The sequence below is a fragment of the Nelumbo nucifera genome, chromosome 3 (assembly GCF_055504915.1).
Source record: "Nelumbo nucifera cultivar China Antique chromosome 3, China Antique-T2T, whole genome shotgun sequence".
Lineage (NCBI taxonomy): Eukaryota > Viridiplantae > Streptophyta > Magnoliopsida > Proteales > Nelumbonaceae > Nelumbo > Nelumbo nucifera.
The window spans coordinates 29,331,051-29,353,822 of NC_142651.1; the positions used below are offsets into that span (position 1 = coordinate 29,331,051).

Below are 22,772 nucleotides of genomic sequence, written 5' to 3' on the forward strand. Positions count from 1 at the left end.
AATTTTTTTTTTCTTTTTTTTGTGGGCTTTTTCTTATGGGTTTGGAGTACTATGGCAAAGGGAGTTGGAAGAACATTTCTAAACATTATGTGCTAACTGCTAACTAGAGCATCTACCCACGTTCAAAGTCATGCACAAAGTATTTCAGTATTTGGCCTCGAACAATTTGACCATAAAAGGAGAGACGTTAACCAGGCATTATATCACATTTGTTGATATAGTGCAGCAGTAAGACGAATGCTATGTTGAAATCCTAACTTCAATTTCAACCTTAGCCACCTTTTGTCTTTGTGTCTATTTGACACATCAGCGCCATGTTGGAAAAAACGGTGTTCCAGGAAATGTCAATATATTTGGAACTGTTTTTTCATAAAAAAAAATGGTGTTCTAAGTCATGTTTTGGAAATCAATAAGGCGTGGTTTGGACTTTGGAGCAATGTCGAATTTGATGTTTTTTCATATTGGAGCTTCTTGTTGCCAACGAGAACATGATGTGATAGTGATGTGGATTTTCTATAATGGTACAACTTTCAGTGCTAAAAACAGATATGGAGCACTAGTACCAAATAGAAGGTGTTGTTGTTTCAGGAAACGTCCTACCTGACAGCAACATTTCCAAACAAAAAAAAAGATATCATTTTCTTAAAAAAACGGTGCTTCCAACCCATACATCAGCAGAACGGTGCTATATCTGCAGCATCGATGCCAAACATATACTTAGCCACCTTTAGTACATCTCTGTCTGTTGGAATTATTATTTTTATGGTTAAATTTCAGATAGTGCTTTTGAAAGCATGACTTCCCTTGTAGATCTTGATTTTAGTTACACTTGGTGAGCTTGGAGGCATGGTACCAAGGTCATTGAGTATGCTCTGCAACTTGTACAATTTATTGTACACTTGCCAGAGCAGTTAGGAGAGAATATAAGATTCCTAGTCGCCCTATTTCTCTTGGGCATCTTTCCATCCCATCGTATAAACTGGGGCCTGGATTGGATTTCTTATATAGACTTCTCAATTATAGATGTTTTCAATACAAGCTTACCAGGAAGCATTAAATTTTCAGATGTATTAGAAGCTTGTTTGGAAAGTATGGACCCTAAGAATAAGAAATAATTTCAGTTAATGTGTTTTGATAAACTGAACTATATTAGATAAATGAGTTCATTATAATGAAAGGGGTTGTAAAATTAAACTCATACATGGCCTAGTTTTCTCTTAAAGGTGCATTCGCTGTACTAATATAGAATCAGAACAAGTCAAAAGATGGTGACTGGTGAGATCTTGCTGACTGATGAGTTCCTTTTCCTTGCTTCCCATTTTCTAAGTTTTGGATTGCAATAATCCCCATTACAACCACCCATTTCTGGTGGGAAATTTCTAATAAGTCGAGATTGATGGAAACCATTCTTTTCCATCCCAACCATAATCTGCAATTACTACAATAAAATCCAAGAAAGAAAAAAAAAAGACTGTGCATGACTAGTGGGTTGATTATGAGTCTATAAGTCCTTTTAATACTCCTTTACAGAACCAATTTGCATTGTGAAAACTAAGTTTTGCTTCTCACCAAGAAAAAACTATGGTCACATCATCCAATGGCCGTATGGTTACTCTGTTTCACTTGTTTCTGCTTCTACTGGCAAAAGGGTTGAGTAGTATTTCTGGATTCCCAAACGCGAGTTGCATCGAGAGTGAGCGCGTCGAGCTCTCCTCGAGTTCAGACTAAGTCTTACAAATCCATCGAACTGTCTCTCATCTTGGGTGGGCCATGATTGCTGTGCATGGAAGGGAGTTGAGTGCAGCAAAAGCAATGGTCACGTCCTCAAGCTCCATCTTCGAAACGCTGTTTACTTAAGCGATGACAACGTTGATGATTATTTCGACGCATTCCTGGGTGGTGAGTTAAATCCTTCGTTACTTAGATTGAAACATTTGAATTATTTGGACCTGAGCAGAAACGACTTTAGTGCAACTCATATCCACAGTTTCCTTGGCTGGCTCCCTGAAACAGTTGACGTATCTTAACCTCTCTGATGCAAGTTTCCAAGGGAAGGTTCCACCTCAACTGGTTAACCTCTCAAACCTGCAGCACCTCGATTTCAGTTTTCTTTCAGGAGTAAGGTTTGATGAACTGGATTGGCTGTCTACTCTGTTTTCTCTGTTGTTTCTGGACCTCTCTGGGAATAGTGTTTCTCAGTTAAGTGGGTGGTTTCATGCGATTAACATGCTTCCTTCTCTTCGAGAATTACACTTAAAATATTGCCAACTTCCCCAGTTGCATGTCAATTTCGCATCTCTGACTGTCCTTGATCTCAGTGAGAACCAATTTAGTTCCACAATTCATCTCCGGTTGTTTAATCTTAGCCACCTTGTAAATCTTGATCTGGGTCGGAATCGTGTTCATGGTTCAATTACAGATAATGCTTTTGAAAGCATTCCCTTATAGATCTTGATTTAAGTCATAATGAGTTTGAAGGTGAGATACCAAGCCATTGAGTATGCTCTGCAACTTGAGCAGTTTAGATTTGTCAAAAAATAAATTTAGGGGAGAAATATCTGGGTTCTTGGAAAATTCCTCCCATTATTGCATTCATGGGTCTAAATTACAGACTTTGAATCTCGGAGGGAACAACTTTACTGGGCACTACTTGCCGGAACATTTAGGAGAGTATAAGAATCTTGAACGCATTATTCTTTATTCAAACTCATCTTCTGGCCCAATCCCCATTTCTCTTGGCCAACTTTCAAGACTACAAGTGTTTGATATATCTAATAATTCCTTGGATGGTTTCATATCTTAAATTCACTTAAATAAGCTCTCAAGAATGAGATATTTAGACACGTCCTCAAATTCAGTTTCACGTGGGTTTCTCCTTTTCAACTCATTGTTATTATAATGCCATCTTGCAAACTGGGGCCTGGATTTCCTCTGTGGCTCCAAAAGCAAAGGAATTTTTCATATATAGATGTTTCTAACACAGGCTTATCAGGCAATATCTCCAATTGTTTTCAGAACCTCTCCTGTCGTGCTTCCCACATCAATCTCTCAAAAAATTTGCTTTCAGGACACATTCCCTCAAGTATTGGTTATACAATCCCCAACTTGTGGATCTTGGATCTTTCAGATAACAGATTGACTGGTAAAATACCCTCAACAATTTGCAAAGTGCAGGAACTGATATTTCTTTGTCTCTCAAACAATCATTTCCTTGGAGAGCTCCCTCAGTGTCGGGATGTCAATTTTCATTATTTTTGGAAACCAGATTTGTCGAGTAACAAACTATTTGGACAGATTCCAAGTTGGATAAGTTCTCTATATATCCTCACCTCATTACATTTAAGCATAAACAATTTCTCCGGGGAGTTTCCTTCTGCTTTGAAGAATTCATACCGTTTAGAGACTCTTGATCTTGGTGAGAACAAATTCTCTGGGACAATCCCTCCATGGATAGGAATTGAAGGAACCATTCACAGCTGAAGTTTCTCAGTCTTCGATCAAAAATATTTCACGGATACATTCCACCACGACTTTGCCACCTTCAACTTCTACAAGTAATAGATCTTTCACAAAATAATCTGTTGGGAACCATTCCTCCTTGTTTAGTCAATATTCTTAGTGCCATGGTTTTGTTGAATGAAACTAGGGATGATGATTCCATCATTCCATGAGCATGCTTGATCATATTCCCTGGGACTATTATACTGATAATTCTCAGCTAGCGCCGATGTTTTATAGGCATGAAGACAAATTGGCTGTGACTACAAAAGGAATAGAACTCTTGTATACCAAGACACTTCAGCTCGTAACCAGCTTGGACATCTCTAGCAACATTTTAGTCGGAGGGATCCCAGAAGAGCTAACAAATCTTCATGGATACGAAGTTTAAATGTATCAAGAAACAATTTGACAGGAAAAATACCACAGAATCTCTGGATTTTTCGAGAAACCAGATTTCTGGTCCAATTCCTACAAGCATGTCTACTTTGACCTTTCTAAGTCACCTCAACTTGTCCTTCAACAACCTTTTTGGTCCAATTCCCAGGATTATGTGGACCTCCACTCAAGAGCTGCATAGTAGAAGATGGTGATTTACCTCCAACAAATGTTCCAATGCCAATTGTTAGTGGAAATTGAGCAGGAGAAGAGGACAAAATGCTTTGGTTTTATGCTGGAATTGCACCAGGATTTGTAGTTGGGTTTTTGGGAGTTTATGGTGTGTTGTTTTTCAACAAGTCTTGGGGGTATGCATACTTCCATTTTCTTGACAAAATCTGCAACAAAGTTGTAGTAGCAGTGGCAGTATATGGGGCTAAGCTGAAGAAAATATGCAGAAGCGAAGATGGAGAATAAGGTGCACTCAAGTATCGCTTCGTTCTCCTAGGCCCTGTTTGGCAACATTTTGTGAGAGTGTTTCTATTGTTTTCTGTGTTTTTGCAGAACAAAAATGTGTTTGGCAAAAAAAAAAAAACAACAAAACAAAAGAAATGAGTCATTCCCACATGAGAACAACACCCAAAGAATGCACTCTTTGGAAGGGGAAAACCTATGATGTGGAAAAGATATGGTATGGGAAGAGTTTTGATCAATCAAAACCCACCTATGAATTTTGATAAATAACCCCTGATTAGCTGGGTCCGGATGTAGTAAGCACGCTAGGTGAGCACATTAAGTAAGCACTTAATAGCGTGCTGACATTTGGCCCAGCTAAAGCACCTTGCATCCAAACTCCAAACGTTTTGTTCTTCCGTTAGTTATTATTTATTATTTTAATATTTGTGTTAAAAATAAAAAAACCAAAAACCAAAAAGGAAAACCTGTCCCATTAATGCGTCGGTCTCTCTATCTCCAATTTATTTATTCTTTTAATATTTGTGTTAAAAATAAAAAATAAAATAACCAAAAAGGAAAACCTGTCACATTAATGCGTCGGTCTCTCCATCTCCAACCTTTTGCCATTTAGGGTTCTTCCACACCTCTGTACATTCAGCGCCATTGCAACTGGTTACTTGGGGCAGCAGTTCTTCAAGTCCTCACCTGCGATTTCATCTCAAGAAACCCATCCATCAAATCTCAAGTGACTATAGTCTATCATCGCTATATATGCTTTACGGTTTCAATTTATCTCCCACTTTCATTTCTTTAGGGATTTGCATAAACAATATGGGATTTCAAACAAAACGCAAATTTCTGATTTTCTGGAATGGTTTTGTCGGATTTTTGTGGGATTTTATCTCTGTAACCATAAGTTCAAACCATGATATATTGATTGGAAATGTAGATTATGTTACTGATCATTCGCGGTATGGATGGACCCTCCCCATCTTGTTGCAAAGGTAATGGTGGGAGATCATCTATGACGTATGTTCTTTACCACTTTTTTTTCTTTTAGTTGAAACTTAGTGATTTAATCCCTTTTAATTTGGTTGGAAGAGTCCTATAAAGATGGGCGTTATGTTGTTCAACAGCTTGGTAAGATTGGATTTAACATACTTATTAACTAGTTTGGTCTGGAATCATCTACAATGGTCCTCATCACTAGTAATCATGCTTTTGTTAATTATTAAAACTTATTAGTTAAAAGTAACTAATACAAATCTTTGTTCTTTGTAACTTTTTTCTATGTACAGCATTTTTCCCTTGCAACTTCAATTTGTATTGTAGGATATAGGTGTACTTGGATTAGAATTGAGTTGGGGTATCACTTGGTTAATCATTAAAAAGGGCTATCTTTGTTTCTTAGTTGTTGGTGCAAAACTAGTAGCTCTTGGAATCCATTTCCAAGAGCTAGCACTATTTGGTTAAATGCTCTAGTACAAACAACTTTAAAACATGTCCATAGATAGAACAAAACAATTTAAACAATTGATTGGGATGACTTGTGAGAATGATTAGCCTAGATTATGGTTTCTGCAACTTGTTTTTTTTTTTTTAGAATCAACTTGTTTCTTTGTGAACTTTATTTGCTACCAACAACGTTAAGATGTTGGAAATTTGTCCATCCAGTTTTTTCTTGAATTTATTTTCTTCTCTTAACTCTTGTAGGAATATATTACAAGAACATGCAACACAAGGCTAGTAAAAAATCTCCTCAATATGCTTTTCATTTTCATGCTAATTGCATTCTATCTAATACCTAATTTTTATATTTTTTTTGCCTTTTGTATCAGCAGTAGATGTAATTTTTGATTGGTGCATCCTATACAATTTTTAAGACATGTCTGAATTAGCATATGCATACAAATTTACTACTTGGAAGATGGTTGGATGCAAAAAGCAAAGTTTTGGAGTAGTTCGAAGAGCATGTATCACTATAAGAGAATAGTAGTATGGAATGTTTTGAGAAGCAAGTTTCCCTCTTGGAGGATAGATTGAAATTAATAACATGTCAAATGCATTATACTTATTATAGTATTGTTATTTTATTGGCGGTATGGCTAAAACAATAGACTTCAGAATGAGCATTATTAGTTATGTAAAGATATGGCTAAGTTATATTTGGGACATCAAATTATTTGAAGTTTTTTTTTTCTTCTTGTTGTGTTCATATGAAATTTATGGCCGGGATTGGATTACCAAAAAAATTATGGGATTGTATTACTAAATGTAATGGAAATTAGTAATTTGTCAATACCAAATGGGCAACTTGAACCCTAATTGTAACTCTTTTGACTCCTAAGTTGCATACTCTATGTCAATTTATTAGGCTATGTTTGATTTGCTAGAAAATAAAAGATGGACATGTTAAAGTAGAGTTTTTAACAAATTTTGTGAAATTTCTTTAAAAATTTCCCTCAAATTTCGGTTCTTTCAAACTAAGCACAGCCTCAACGATAACAACTTGGAATGTAACAATTTTATTTTATGAGAGTTAAGAACTATGGGTCCATTTGGATCATAATCATAATCGAAATTGAAATTGGTATATTCCCCCACCTGAATTGAAATAAGCTAGTAGGGGATTCTTCTTCCCTAGGGAGGGGGGAGGGAATGGGGGAATGTCATTCCACCAAGAATTGGAGTCAAATTCCAATTCTACCCAACCAAAATAAATCCCTCAAATTAAGTGTTACCTTTTGGTGCAAAAATAAAGAAAAATTTCATAAATTTTGCATATATAGTAGCAAGAAAAAGCTTCCCCAAACACACTAGGCTCATTGAAAGGCTACAAATTCCAAATTTCAAGCTTGAATTAGTATCGAATGAAAGGCCAATACCCAATTCATATCCCAACTAAACAAAAGAAAAAATCAATAAAAATATGCTAAGCAAAAGATAATTACTTCCTTGGTTACAATGATATTATTAACCAAAGAAACTATAAAAAAAAATTACCAATAAAAGAAACTATAAAATATGTGCTTAGCATGTATAGAAAAAAACTATATCAAAAATCATAGCCATGCTTCCAAAAGAGAATTGCAAGGCTTTTGTACAATTATATGCAATCAGATTTCATAGAAAAGAATTGTCCAAGTATCTCTTGTATTCCTTTATCTCTTTGCCCTTCAATTCCTGCATTCAAATACAACTAAAAGATCTAAGACTTAATTATTAAAGTTTAAAATTTAAATGACATAGATAACTTCGCTAGAGGAAACACCTTTTTCCACTTTTTACCTACACTAGATATCATGAATTGATACGAGTTTTCGAACATTCTGTCACTTTTTTTAAAAGCTTTTCTGTAGTCTCCATAACAACCTTGTAAGCATTCTTAAAATGTAAAGCTCTATTTGCTATTTGGGAAAGCAAACAATTCATTTCAGATGGCTAGAGATTAGATGAATAGGTTTCTTGAGATTGGACGAATGGGTTTCTTGAGATGAAATCGCAGGTGAGGGCTTCAAGAACTACTGCCCAACCAAATTAAAAGGGATTAAATCACTAAGTTTCAACTAAAAGAAAAAAAAGTGGTAAAGAACATACGTCATAGATGATCTCCCACCAGTACCTTTGCAACAAGATGGGGAGGGTCGATCCATACCACGAATGATTAGTAACATAATCTGCATTTTTCCAATCAATATATCATGTATTGAACTTATGGTTACAAAGATAAAATCCCACAAAAATCCAACAAAACCATTCCAGAAAATCAGGAATTTGCGTTTTGTTTGAAATCCCATGTTGTTTATACAAATCCCTAAAGAAATGAAAGTGGGAGATAAATTGAAACCGTAAAGCATATATAGAGATGATAGATTATAGTCACCTGAGATTTGATGGATGGGTTTCTTGAGATGAAATCGTAGGTGAGGGCTTCAAGAACTGCTGCCCCAACCAACCAGTTGAAGGTGCAGAGGTGGGAGAAGTTCAGAACCCGCGAATGAGGAATACAATGGCTAGAGATTGGATGAATAGGTTTCTTGAGGTTGGATGAATGGGTTTCTTGAGATGAAATCGCAGGTGAGGACTTGAAGAACTGCTGCCCCAAGTAACGAGTTGCAGTGGCGCTGAAGGTCCAGAGGTGTGGAAGAACCCTAAATGGCAGAAGGTTGGAGATGGAGAGACCGGTGCATTAATGGGACAGGTTTTCCTTTTTGATTTTTTGTTTTTTATTTCTGACACAAATATTAAAATAATAAATAAATTGGAGATGGAGAGACCGATGCATTAATGGGACAGGTTTTCCTTTTTTTATTTTTAACACAAATATTAAAATAATAAATAATAACTAACAGAAGAACAAAACGTTTGGAGTTTGGATGCAAGGCGCTTTAGCTGGGCCAAATGTCAACACACTATTAGGTGCTTACTTAATTTGCTCACCTAGCGTGTTTGCTACATCCGGACCCTGATTAACTACCACGTTTATGATTCCAGTTGACTGGTTAGAAGTTTTTCAGATATCATATCTTGCCCATATCATAGTCGAATCCCTTTAGAAGTGACAAATTGACGTTCTCAAAGAACACGTTCTATGGGAACGTGCAGTTCCCACAACATCCATGTCTAATAACACGAGTGAAATGTCCCCACGTGAGAGAAGGGATGCTATTGTCATTTCGTGCAAAAAATATAAACTCAAACCCTATATAACAGCCCTGTATAACTCCGAAAAAACAGTAAAAGGGATCGCCAAAGCTAAGTCGGAGAGGCTGCTTAAGAACGAGTAGCAAGTCAGTACCAGCCGTTGAGTCTCAGCTGTCGTCCATCATTGGTTTCATATGTTCAACAGCCATTGAGTATTGGTTGTTGGCCATCAACAGGTCATCAGCAGCCATTGTCGTCATTCAACCCATCATAAAGGTCCAATCTTAGTTTCCTCCACCTTGAAGAGTTGCTACGCATGGGATGATTTCAATCTGCTATCAGGAATGGAGGTCATTATCACCCAAAATTTGTTGTCGCCATTGCAGGACAATCCTTGCGCTCGTCCCTCTCCTCCACTGATGCAGAACGTTCTTTTAAATTTCATGTCCTCCTGCCACGTGATACGTTTTTTTTTTTGTTAATTTTAGACTTAATGTGAACGGATTCGTAGAACTGATGTTAAGAAATAGTTTCATTATCCAAACGTTGTTTTTATTTATGTAGAACAAAATCCGCTCTCAAAGAACAAATTGCCCAATACTTGTACTATTCTCCAAGAGCAAGAAATAAAATTCTTGTTCTAGTAATGGAATTTCTAAAAGAATAGAAACAGGTGGGAGAGTTTTCAAACAGTCCCCTAGTATTTGGTTGTTTTCTTTTATGTTTTACGTCTCTCTTTGTGTTATATACGTATGTTGCAAGGTTCAAAGTATCGATATGTATCATACCAGGAGCTTCTCGATATGTCCCTACAAGGACTGTATCGGATCAGACCATGGTTCAGAGGGTAACCAGGACTTAAACCAACCCCTCTGAACCGATTTTGAAAAAAATAAATAAAAGCACAGGCCGATGGGCGTATGGGCCTGTGTTGATATTTAAGAACCTTGGTATGTTATGTTGTGCTCTCTCTCTCTCTAGATGTTTCTCCATTAGTTTGATTGTTTCATCTCATGAGCGTGATTTCTACAACTTTTAAAATTTAACGTTTTATTATAGAAAGAGTGATGTTATTTAAAGGAGTGCACAAATTGTAGAAACAAAAAATCATTTGTACAAGAGCTCTTAAAAACACTAGGGTAATCTACTTGGCAGTTGGCACTCGGGCTTAGTTCATTCAAACCAGCTAGCTCGGTAATTAGTCTGATTCTGAAATCTGGTTCAGACAACCAAGTATGAGGTCAACTCATAGAGAAGCCATCTGCTTCTCAATTTCTTGTTATGCCTCTCACATTGTTTCTTGCTCTGGTTGTTCTTCCAATTGGTGCACTAGCTCTCTTAATTTCCTTTGGCCAAACGACTATTTATTCCATGACTTCAAAAGGGTTGAAAAGGAAATTTTCTTTTACACAGTTGGATCTGATCCTTCAACATTTAAGTGCCAGGCCCAACTCTCTCTGAAAAGCACAGGCGTATGGGCTTTGTCAAGTCTCTTCTTGATTTTTTTTCCAACCCATTTATTTGTTTGTTTGCCCATGCAGTTATTGGGTGGGGGTCCTTGGTCTGATTTAGTCTGATCTATTTATAGCCCAATTTGTCTTCCCTAGGGGTGTCAATTGGACTGGATTTGGTCCAATCCGATCCAGTCCAATGTGAGTCCATTACAAATGGACTAGGTCCAATCCAATCCAATGAATATTTGGATCATCTTGGATCGGTCCACCAATTCAATGTTCAGACCATCCAATTTGTTCAAATTCATTTTAATTTAGATTGGTTTCAACCCAAATCTGGTCCATTGACACCTATATTCTTATCTTATATCAATGGACTGGATATTAGCTTATTCCAACCAAATTCAATATTCTTATCTTATATCAATGGGCGTGCGCTGATGATTCTTGTGTTGCCTACCCACTTTTAGAATCATATTTTCACACAAGAGTTCAATACCACATACTTTCTACAACCTTTCACTTTTGTTTTAAAACGATTTGATCTTTTCAAAATTGATTAATTTTTTCATAATACCACAAAGACATTACCAATCGATTGTGGCTTAATTGATGGATTTTCTAGCTATTTGTAGCGAAGACCTGGGATTAAATCCCCTTTTGCCACCAAGATTGAGGGTTATGGGTAGGGAACGGGCTACCCCTGTTGTGGGCCCATGAAGCCAACGAAGATATTTGGAAACTCATCCAAAATTAATTAAAATTTAAGGTTATCTTTGATTTGATCATGTTAGAGCATAAACATGCGAACCTCCACAAATTTTAAAGGATAGGGAAGAAGAGCTGCTTATATTCTCTGTGTTAATGCTTTGGATAATTTGAAAAAGCCGAAACTTTTTTTTTTATTTTTATTTTTGAAGGCACTAACTTAAATCTAGTGCGAACTGACAGTGGTTAGTTGCATGGTTTTTAAAAATGAATCGATGATCGAACCGGTCAGGTGTCAGGTTACCAGTTCAAATGGTCCAATCGTTCGACCCAAACGGCTGGCCCGTTCTAATAAAAAAATTAAAAAAATTGGAAAACGATTAAAACGGTTCGAACGATTAATCGGCCGGTTCAGTGATTTGTTGACCAAAATCAACGGTTTTGGAAGAAAAAATGGGTTTGGGGGAAAACGAAACCAATTAAATGATCGGTTTCTGGTTTTTCCGGTCCGACTATCCAGTCTGGTTCGATTTTGAAAACCATAGTTAGTTGGTAGGATGACTCATAGGAAAAAAAAGACTTGGGATCAAATTCTACTGCCATCAAGGTTGGGGAGGGGGATGGGCTACCCATTATGTATCTTCATTAAAAAAACAACTACTAAGATGTCAAAAGTTAGGTTCTTTTACCCAACAGAAAAATGATTTGTATTTTTTTTAACTAGTACAGAAAAAGTGAGAGAGGGGACTCGGCCAATGTGATATAGTAACTAAGGCCATGTTTGGTTCAACTTTCATTCTTTCTCATTTTTATCCAAGATGAAATTCTACAATAGATAAGAATGGATAAAAATGGGTAGTATGAGAAAATATTGCTATGAACTAAACATTTTTTTCCTAAAAAATGAATTCTTTTTAAACTAGCAAGTGTCATATGTTCCTCATTGTCGGTATAGATGCTTACCAATGGATGACTGACAGTCAATGCTTGTTGGCATAAGTTTCCACAACAATTTTCCAATGGTGGTGGTTTATAGACCCACCTCATTGTTGGCATAGAATTTCTTTAAAGAATGAAAAATGAGCAAGATGGGGAATGATTATTTTTCACATTACAGGCTATCTCGATTTTTATGCTATGAATTGATTTTTTTTATGAAAATAAATGAAGCCCATGGCAAGTATTTTATAACCAAATGCTCTAATGTTATTTATTCTTACCCATAAGTAAGAATTAAAAAAAATGAGACCTACTAAAAGAGCAAACCAAACAAGGCCTAAGATTCTTGTTTTATCAACTCAACGTCCATGTAATCTTTTCCCTCACAAATGGAATACATAAAGAATTTTTTTAGTCAAAGTGGGGTTTTGACTCATTAGCCTTCAGGAATGCTGAGTGAGTAAAATCTATGTAGTTAAAACCTCTCCTGCCATCACACCTTGTATAAAGTTCTATGCGATACACGTCTCCTGATCAAAATCAAAATGGTGCGCATCAGTTTGGAGGGATGCGACAGGATTTATGCTCTTCTATATAATAATAAAAGATTGTCTCAACTTGTGGCTGTAGTTTAGTGGTGAGAATTCCACGTTGTGGCCGTGGAGACCTGGGCTCGAATCCCAGCAGCCACAGTCCGACCTTAGCTCAGTTGGTAGAGCGGAGGACTGTAGTGGGAATGACCTTTAGCCATCCTTAGGTCGCTGATTCGAATCCGGCAGGTCGGATCTTTTTCATTTTTTATTATCTTCGTCTTCTTCAAAAGAGAAAAAGCTGCAGCAACAGAAGATATGTTGGTTAGGAGACGAAGGAGAGGCAATGTTGGCAACCCAGAGAAGACACACTCCTCTGCACCTACGTTAAATAATATGGACCAAAGGAATGGCAGCTCATCTCTCAACGCATGGGCAAACCCCTGGACCGGAACCTCATCATCTCTCTCCAAGCCAAGTATGACAACAAGTGGAAGAAAATCACCTCCGAAGTCCTCGGTCGCACTGCCAAGCGCCTTGGCAAGTGGTGGGAAGTCTTCAAGGAGAAACAACTCAAGCTGCAACAACAACAGCAATAGAAAACCCAACAATAGCAACGTCTCCTCCCCTCGAACCACCCTGACCCATCTACACCCTCGCCAACCCCACCACCCACCACCACTCCTGAACACTCTCTACACGGCCAATACAACCACATTTTGGAAACCTTTGTAGAAAAGTATGTTCAACCCAAGCTCCTCAAGCTCCAACAAAAAAGTATATTAAATGTTGTTTAACATTTCCATAAGTCGGTGATTCAGTCACCTCGAATAACAGTAAAGCTAAGTCTATTTTCAATGTTTGTTCCATTTCGATACAAGCCGTTGTATCTTCCAAAGTAATTTAGTTCCAAAGTCTGCCGATACCTCTCCCTAGGTGAGTTAATGAGTCTTCGTTCATGTACATCGGTTCACTTTCAACTGACTCCATCTTCTATATATATCCCCCTCTGTACTGCTTCGATTAATCAGAGAAAAACATCAGAATACAACTTCATTTTTTCTCTCGATCCATTTAGCTCTATTCAGTTTTCTCTGTCATAATTTTTTGATTTTACTATTACTATCATCCGCAAACCATCAAAGTACGACCACATTCTTGATGCCTATAGTCATCTCCCACTCATCGGACGACAACTGTGGTTTATTTTTTCTAGAAAATTACCTAGTTAGGATCCTTATGGAACAAAGAAAATCAAGATCTCCTTTCCAAGAACTAAAAGTTCACCTTCCATTTGCACTCTACATTCTTATTTCTTCTACTATTTTTTCCTTCTACCTATTTCAAGGTTGTTGTGAAGGGCTGCATTTCAGTGATGTTCTCATGCTTGATCTTGAAACAATGTCATGGAGCACCCTTGTAACTACAGGTCAACAGCCTGGTACAAGAGACAACATAGTTTTAGGGGGTACCAACGGCTCCAAGAAGATAAATGACCTTCATATATTGGATCTTAGAATGGACCCAACCCAAATGTGAAGGGACCCCACCTTTCCCTCATGAGAGTCATACTACCACAATCATTGGCGATGATAGATTTGTGATATTTGGAGGTAGTGGAGAAGGGGAAACTGAGTTTGTTCTTCCTGGATTCGTCTCTTCCTGGGTTCATTCCTCTTGAGGGCAAAGAGTATAATATATAGATAGGGGTATTTTAGTAAAAATATGTGTACATTAATTCATAAAAGGGTAAAATAGGTATTTAAAAAAAGATGATTGATTTAACGTTTTCCGTCCTAGTCATTGATGGGAGGTATTTGTCAATTTTTTCAAAAATAAAGGGGAGGCTTTTGCTAAAGTGAAACTATAGGGGAGGTTTTTATGATTGTCAGAAACTCCAGGGGAGGTTTTGGTATTTTACCCTTATTATTATTATTATTATTATTATTATTATTATTATTAGCATTTTATTAATTTGTTTTCTTGGAGCATTTTATTAAATTTTGCATTCCACTTTCATCATTAATAAAAGTAATTTTTATTTTAACAATTATTTTTATTTAATATGATGAATATATAACATTAGAAATGTTTCCAAATGTTTTTGACAAAATTTTGTATTTTTATATTTTTTATATTCTATCTTTTCTAAATATTTATTATTCAATTATGACATCATAAGTTGATTTGAAAATTTGGATCATTGACCCATCATTTATTATTCAATTTTTTTTCTTATTTCGTTTGTACATTTTTATTTTTTTTTTAATTTATTATTTAACTATCATGTCATCAATTAGCCCATTTGACCCAAATTGCTAACCCACCACCCAAAAATGATTAAACCACTAACCAAAAACCGGTGGCTAAAACGGTTTAGGTTTCAGGTTGTTTTGAAAACATTGCTCGATAAGAAAAAGAAAATTCAAAAAAAAAAAACTTTGATTGTTCGTACACAAAAAACAGGCAAGAGACACACTCCTTTATTTTACGAGGTGAGAGAGAGAGCACTTGGCGGAATGCATGGTTTAAACCTATTAAACCATGCACTCCGCCAAGACTTTGTCGGATTGAAAAATTGTTGAACCAAATCCAACTAGAAATACTAGAAATTGACCAACTCAGATCGAATTAAATCAGTTTCATGAGTTTGATGAACAAATTATTAAAATAACATTTAACACACAAATAATTATTAATTATTTAAAAATTAAAATATAAAATAATTATAAACTCTTATGTATTTATATTATTTAACTTTTGCTTAACAATTCCGTACATCACATTGCACCTACAATTAATCAATTCCTATTGTACCAACAAGGATACGGTATAAACAATCACCTGAACTACTTGGATGACTAGGATTGATTGATTATTGAAAAAAATGTACATTATTCGGTCATATAAGGATTAATTTCAATATTCCATACAAGGAAAAGGAAATTAAAAAACAAAGTTTGATTATTCACATACACAACCCAAAAGTGACGACAATATATTACAATGACATAGACATAATTCTCCAACTTGGCACACAAACAGTACTCATACACTTCACTCCCTCCAACATGATTTCTGCATATGACTTCTTCAACCAAGCTCTTTTTACTGCTACAGGCTACAGCTGCCACTAGAACTTAATTACTTTCCAACGGTAACACAAAACCTAAACCACGCATTCCTCCAAGATTTATTCAACAACAAATTAATACAAACTCCCAGAAACCCAACTACAAACCCTGCAGCCAAGCCGATGTAGAACCACAGTGCTTCATCTTCATCATCATCTCCTTTTCCACTTGGGCTACCAACCAGTTCTGTACCATTATTAACCAAATCAAGTCCTGTGCATCTCCTTCCGGTTGGAGCTCCACATAAGTCGGGGTTGCCCATGTAAATGGATGAGTCGTCAAGGGTTTCGAGCTGACCGGTCAGTGGAATTGGGCCGGACAGGTTGTTGAAGGATAAGTTCAGGCGACCAAGGAAGTGTAAAGCAGACACGTTTGGAGGGATTCCACCGGAGAGTTGGTTTCTCGATAAATCAAGAGATTCCAAACTTGTTAATCTGTCGATGTTCTTTGGAATCCTTCCGATCAAATGGTTTTCTGATAAATTCAAACTCTGCAGTCCATGAAGATTTGTTAGTTCTTCTGGTATCTCTCCACCCAAGTTATTGTTTGAGAGGTCCAAGCTAGTTAGAAGCGAAAGTGTCTTGGTATACTCAAGTTGTCTTCCTTTTGTAGAGACATCGATCTTCTCGTCGTAGCTGAATTTAAGTAGTCTATCATCCAGGTTTCTTTGATTCCAGTGAAAGGCTCCATCCATGACAACATGCAGATTACCAAAGTCGAGATTTAAAATATCTTTTGTGGTATTCGGATTCAAAACCATGGCAGTAAGATTGCCAAAACAACGAGGGATGGTTCCAGATAGATTATTGTGTGCAAGGTCTAATATTTGTAGATGCTCTACTTGACAGAGTTGTGGAGGAATACCACCATGAAAATTATTTGACCCAAGTCTGAGAATATGTAGATTTGTTAGGTTCTTGCCCATCCATGGAGGGATTCTCCCAGATAATTCATTCTCACCAAGATCAAGAATAATCAATTTTGTTAAATTGTTCAAAGCAAATGGGATCTCTTCGCAAAAATTGTTCTTGCTCAAATGTAAAGACACGAGACCATGTAGAGAACCCATTGAACTTGAAATTTGTCCAGATAGATTGTTACTTGCCAAATCCAACATAAACAAGTAATCGAAATTCTCCCAACACTGAAGAAGCTGTCCAGATAGCTGGTTGTTTGAGAGATCAAGAAACATCAACTTTCTGGCTTTGCAAAATGACACGGGTATGCTACCTGTGATCCGGTTATCAGAAAGAATTAAGAACAGCATCTCAGGAAGAAAATAGCCCATGCTTGAGGGAATATGTCCAGAAATCAAGTTGTTGGAGAGATCAAGGTACCAGATAGTATCAGCTATGCTAGGGAACCAGTCAGGGATGGTACCTGAGATGTTCGTGTTGGACATGTCAAGAACAAAGAGGATCTTTTGTGTTTGAAGCCACAAAGGGAACCCTGGCCCCAATTTGCATGATGCCATTCTAATGGATTGCAACTGGAAAGGGGGAGACCATTCCAAGCTCACATTCAATTTCAACGAATTAGAGGAGATAGCTAGCACTTTTAACTTCACGAGATTAGTAAAATGAAGTTCAGATAAGACGCCATTCAAAGAGTTATTTGAGATATCCAAAATTTCCAGTTCTGAGAGTTGGCCAAGGCTTTTCGGAACAGTTCCACTAAAATTATTAGAATAAAGATCTAATGATTTCAGGGATGAGAATAATTCAAGTGATGCAGGGATTTGTCCAGAAAATGAGTTGAAAGAAAGGTATATGTACTCCAAGGAAGGCCCCAGAAATTCAAATATCTCTCCCCTAAGTCTATTTTGTGATAAATCTAATTTGCGCAAGTTGCAGAGGTCCTTCAATGTACTCGGTACCTTTCCTTCAAAGCCATTTTCACTTAAGTCGAGTTGTTCAAGGTTGGTAAGATCAAACAACCAAGCAGGAATTATGGAATTGAATCCATTCCGACTAAGATCAAGGACCACAAGCGATGTGAGGTTGACATGGAGAGGAGGAATGAGGATGCTAGCAGCAAGTCCACACTCAGATAAGAATACTTCTGAAAGAGAAGGAAGAGAATTGGACAGCTCCTGCAACGTACTTGGTATCTCGCCTTTGAATTCATTCCTACTTAGGTCAGTTTGTTCAAGGTTGGTAAGATTGAACAACCAACGAGGAATCGTGGAATTGAATCCATTCCCACTAAGATCAAGAACTGCAAGCGATGTGAAGTTGATGTGGTGTGCAGTCGGACTCGGGATGTTGGCAGCAAGTAGTCCCGAATCAGATAAGAATAACTCTGAAAGAGAAGGAAGAAAGTTGGAGAGCTCCTGCAAAGTACTTGGTATCTCGCCTTTGAACTCATTTTCACTTAGGTCAAGTTGCTCAAGGTCGGTAAGATTTAACAACCAACGAGGAACTGTGGAATTGAATCCATTTCCACTAAGATCAAGAACTCTTAGTGATGTTAAATTCACATGCAGAAGAGGAATGGGGATGTCGCCAAGGTGACAATCAGATAAGAATAACTTTGAAAGTGAAGGAAGCATGTTGATTATATATAACCAACCACTCACCCTCTGGAACATAGCTGTAGACAAATCCAAGTGTTGCAGGGAAGACAGATGAGAAAGCCACTGTAGGTTATCAATGATAAGGTTTGGATTTCCTCCAAGATCAAGCTGTTTTAAGCTTGAGAGGTTTCCAAGATGACGAGGAACGACTCCAGAGAAGAGTGAAGAGGAGAGATTAAGGTACCTCAAATTTTTCATGGAACCCAAGAAACTTGGGATTTCACCTAGGAAAGTGTTACCGCTTAGATCCAGGTAATTCAAGTGTTTTAGATCGAGTAGGAAGGGATTTACCTCACCAGACAGTTCGGAGCTATGAAGGTTGAGCTTCAAAACATGACCTGTAGTGTTATCGCATCCAACTCCAAACCATGCACAACAATCTTCGCCCACCCAAGACGACACTCCGCTTAAGTGATAATGGAGACCTTTCTTGAATTTGATAAGTGCTTGTCGCTCTCTCCTTAAGCAACTCGAGTTTGGAAGTACTCCTTTGCTTTTACTAAACTCGTCTGTTAGGAATACAAGCATTATCAGAATTGAGAACCAGCAACTTTTCCATGTCCCCATGGCGTTGGCGTTGGGTTGCATGAATGATTCACAAGATGATGATATTCTTATATCTAGATTAATAGTCAAGCTGACATCTGCTGTGACTATGGTCACAAATTAAAACATGACATATATCTACTGATTTTTTCTGAAGATAATGGCGTACGTGTCAGTACCTGCTGCACTTGTTTGCTCTCAATTTATCGTGGATTTGCATTTAGGGGCTGTTTGATAACAGCTCAAGACGCTGGATGGAGTTTATTGCTTTGTGTTTCAGAAAATAAGTTTCTAATGAAGTTGCGTAATGGGTGAAACAGAAGTTGGATATATATATATATATATATATATATATATATATATATATATATATATATATACCCCTGAAAATTTTAATTATTATTTAATTGTTTGTTTGCTCTGAATTTTCATTTCAGCAACTTCAGTCGTTATCAACCAGTCCCTTAGTTTGTTACTAGTTTCAGGTGTGCTGTACACATGCATGCTTTCTTTGCATCAGTAATAAGGATCCATGTGTTTTTCGGGAATGAATAGGGTATAGAATCAAAATTAGAATGGGCCATTTCGATTCTAGCAGTTTGGTTGGGTGGAACGGCCATTCCCTTCCCTCCCTTGGTATTGAAATTCAATTCCAGCTGATTTTAATTTTCTTTTCGATTCCTATTTAAACCAAACAAATTATGGAAATGGCCCATTCTGATTCCGATTCTGATAAATTTTGATTTCAATTCTGATTCTGATTCTAACTGTAAGCCAATTCAACCCTAAATTTGTTTTCAATGTTTTTTAGTTCATTTTTATTAGTGACATTATCCAGATTTAATTTCCCATCCCAATCTAGTCTATACACGATAGATAAGATTTGGATTCAAAAATATTAATGCATCAAATTAGGATGTAAATATATCCGTATTAATCTAATCCCTCTGATCTGCAGCCCTACTAACTCCACTTTATGTTTTAACTTTCAGTTAATTTTCAATTTTTTTTTTCTAGCAAATAGGTTAGAAGGCCTTCCATGTGGATGGTTAGGTACCCTTGAATGATGCCAATATCTGGATCACCACAGAATACAAAATAATGAAATATATTTCATTTTCTAAAAGTAATATTCTATATCTATACTACTATAAAAAGTGTGAATACCTCTCTGTGGTTTTTGAATTTTTTTTTTTGGATTAAAATATCCCTCTTTTTGAATTTAGTTACTCTCCATTGAGAAGACAGAAATTATAATTTAGATATTACTCTTTAGTGCATTTCATTCTCTCATTAAGCCTCATATTTAAGTCATTAACTCCCCATTCTCTCTCTCATTGAATACTATATTTAATGTATTTATATCTATCATCATTAAATTTCACTAATTAATTAATTTATGAACACTGATATTAATAGTATAAAATTTATATTGTTAAAATCAATTAAAAACTAAACTGGTTTTTCTAAGTGGCAAGTGAGTAGTTCTACCATTTGGGTCAAAATAGGTGAATCGATCCATGATGCCATAATTAATACTAAAAATTGAAAAATAGATAAAAATACATAAATATAAAAAAACTAAACCAGATTTTCTTATACCTTTGTATCTTTTTTTCTTCTTTATTTATATACTTTACCTTTCTCAAAAAAAAAATGAATAGAAAAATTAGAAAATTTAGGCACACATTTAATATTATATATTGTCATATTAAACAAAAATAGGTATGATAAATAAAAAGCATTTTTATTAATTATGAAAATAGGATGAAATTTTGAAAATTGATCAATAAATGAAACCATTTTCCTTCCTAAGTGGTGGGTTATCAACCCGTGATGTCATAGTTACATAATATTTAAAAAAGAATAGAAAAATATAAAAATACATACAATAGAAAATTTTAGACAGATCACTTATATTATATATTAATTCATATTAAAAATAAAGAAAAGTGTGGTAAACAAGAATTATTTTTATTAATGATGTAATAAAAGAAAAGATTTAAAACCAAATGGGTCAACCCATGCTATTATAATTGAACAATAAAAATTAAAAAAATAAAAAATATTAGTAGAGAATTTGGCACATTTGTAATATCATAAAGCCATCATATTAAAGAAAATAAATGTGATAAATAACAATTAAATTTATTGATGGTGGAAATGGAATACAAATTTTAAATTTGTATTGTAAAGGAAATATTTTCCATTCTAGGAATGGGTGAAGAATTCAATAGTCTTGGTTAATCCATGTTGTCACAATTAAATAATAAAAAATAAAAAAATAGATAGAAATACTGAAATCTATAAAAAAGGCAGAAAATTTTATAGGATAATTAGGAGATATCCTGATATTATACATTCAGCATATAATACAAAAAATTAGTGACATAATTAAATAATGAAAATTTAAAATTAAATATAAACATAAAATATTATAAAAGAAAATAAAAAATTTAGTCACATCTATGATAATATTATTGTTATTACAATTATTATTATCTAAAATTGTCATATGCAATGCACATACACATTTACCAAAATCTTAAAAGATACATTAGCTCTAGAATATTAATTAAATGCAAGTCCTTCATTTCAGGGAAGAAATGTATAATAAACATAATTTTTGGTTCATTACTTCGAAAGCTTTCCACCCTGTTCACTAATTGTGAACCCCATTTCTCTTAAATAACAATAAAAGGAATAAGTAAAGTTAATTAATAGAAGTGAACAAATAAAGATTTTACTCAAATGTAAAAATTTCTTGAAAACTAAAAAATTCCTTTAAGTTGTGTTTGGTTTGAAGGAAAAAGTAGGGAAAGGAAGGGAAATAAAGGGAAACCTTTACAAACCTTGCATAGGTTTCCTATGTTTCCCTTCTTTTCTCTACCTTCAAACCAAACATAGCCTTCTTTAAAATTAGTCCATGTATGATTGATTATAACCTTACAACCCCCTCATTATAATGAACTAATTTATTGGATGGTTCAGTTTATTAATAACGTTATTTGAAATTATTTCTAACTTTATTTTTTAAGCCTGCGTCTTGTTGCAGTGCAAACTTTGATTTATTTTTTGTTCTAAGTTTTATCTTCTTATTTTATTTGATTGCAGTAAAAATGAAGTAAAATAAGACCTAAGGCTGAGTTTGGAAGGAGTACAAATGCAAATATGTAGAGTGTAAAACCTTATATTTTATATTATTTTGTATGTATTAACCCTGTACATATTTGCATTTGTACTACTTTCAAACTGAGCCTAAAAAGAATAAAGTAAAACCCAAAACAAAATGAAACCAAAACTTACATTCTTTTACTTTTATGCATTAAAATTACATTGCAACCAAACACAGCTTAAAGTTCATATACTTCAATCTTCTAATAGGTCAAGTCTATCAATGTCGGAATGAGTTCCAACTACCAAATACTTAACTTTCGTAAATGTTAGGAACACGTCATCTCAATTCACCTGAACCCGCACGATACGTTGGGTTGTTACCAGCCTACTGGGGAGGACCAGAGGCGCAAGCCATGATCCCAAGGAATAAATAATGGTATATCAGAAGACATAAAAAGAGATTCGGTCTGATCCCAAGATGTTCTTGATATGCGGCCGTAGTGGCTTGTTGGGATGGTTGGTGGGATCATCAGATGCGAACTCATAAAATCATTAATTAATGTTGTTAGTTTCGGGTCAATGTAAAATTATTTCAAAACCAAAAAATTCCCTTTGGGTCTTCTTCAAAACCACATCTCTTAAAGTCCAAACAAGTTTCTAGTAAGTCTATCATAAATTAGAACTGAAGTAGCTGTAGCTTATAAATTGCTAGCCCTTCTAGGAGGGGCTTACCATGTATGCTTGATGTTTTTGAGTAGTTGGTTCCTTTATCATAATACTTTTCGGTTTACTA

General features: G+C 35.6%; 1 protein-coding gene, 1 long non-coding RNA gene and 2 other non-coding genes across 4 annotated transcripts; 2 read left to right on the forward strand and 2 right to left on the reverse strand.

The window, feature by feature from the left end:
* Positions 1-2,925: 2,925 nt before the first annotated feature.
* On the reverse strand, positions 2,926-8,548 carry LOC104609494 (uncharacterized). The gene is made up of 4 exons (XR_737281.3): positions 8,216-8,548; positions 7,930-8,009; positions 4,914-5,037; positions 2,926-4,387 (listed from the first exon to the last, which is right to left on the reverse strand). It is a non-coding gene; the product is annotated as an uncharacterized LOC104609494 (long non-coding RNA).
* Positions 8,549-12,697: 4,149 nt separating this feature from the next.
* TRNAH-GUG (transfer RNA histidin (anticodon GUG)) lies at positions 12,698-12,769 on the forward strand. The gene has a single exon. It is a non-coding gene; the product is annotated as a tRNA-His (tRNA).
* A 2-nt stretch (positions 12,770-12,771) lies between these two features.
* TRNAY-GUA (transfer RNA tyrosine (anticodon GUA)) lies at positions 12,772-12,862 on the forward strand. Its single transcript is given in 2 exon segments — positions 12,772-12,808; positions 12,827-12,862. It is a non-coding gene; the product is annotated as a tRNA-Tyr (tRNA).
* A 2,756-nt stretch (positions 12,863-15,618) lies between these two features.
* LOC104594698 (receptor-like protein EIX2) lies at positions 15,619-18,883 on the reverse strand. Its single transcript, XM_010255119.2, has one exon. The coding sequence runs from the start codon at positions 18,881-18,883 to the stop codon at positions 15,752-15,754; it is 3,132 nt and encodes a 1,043-aa protein (XP_010253421.1). The 3' UTR covers positions 15,619-15,751.
* Positions 18,884-22,772: the final 3,889 nt, after the last annotated feature.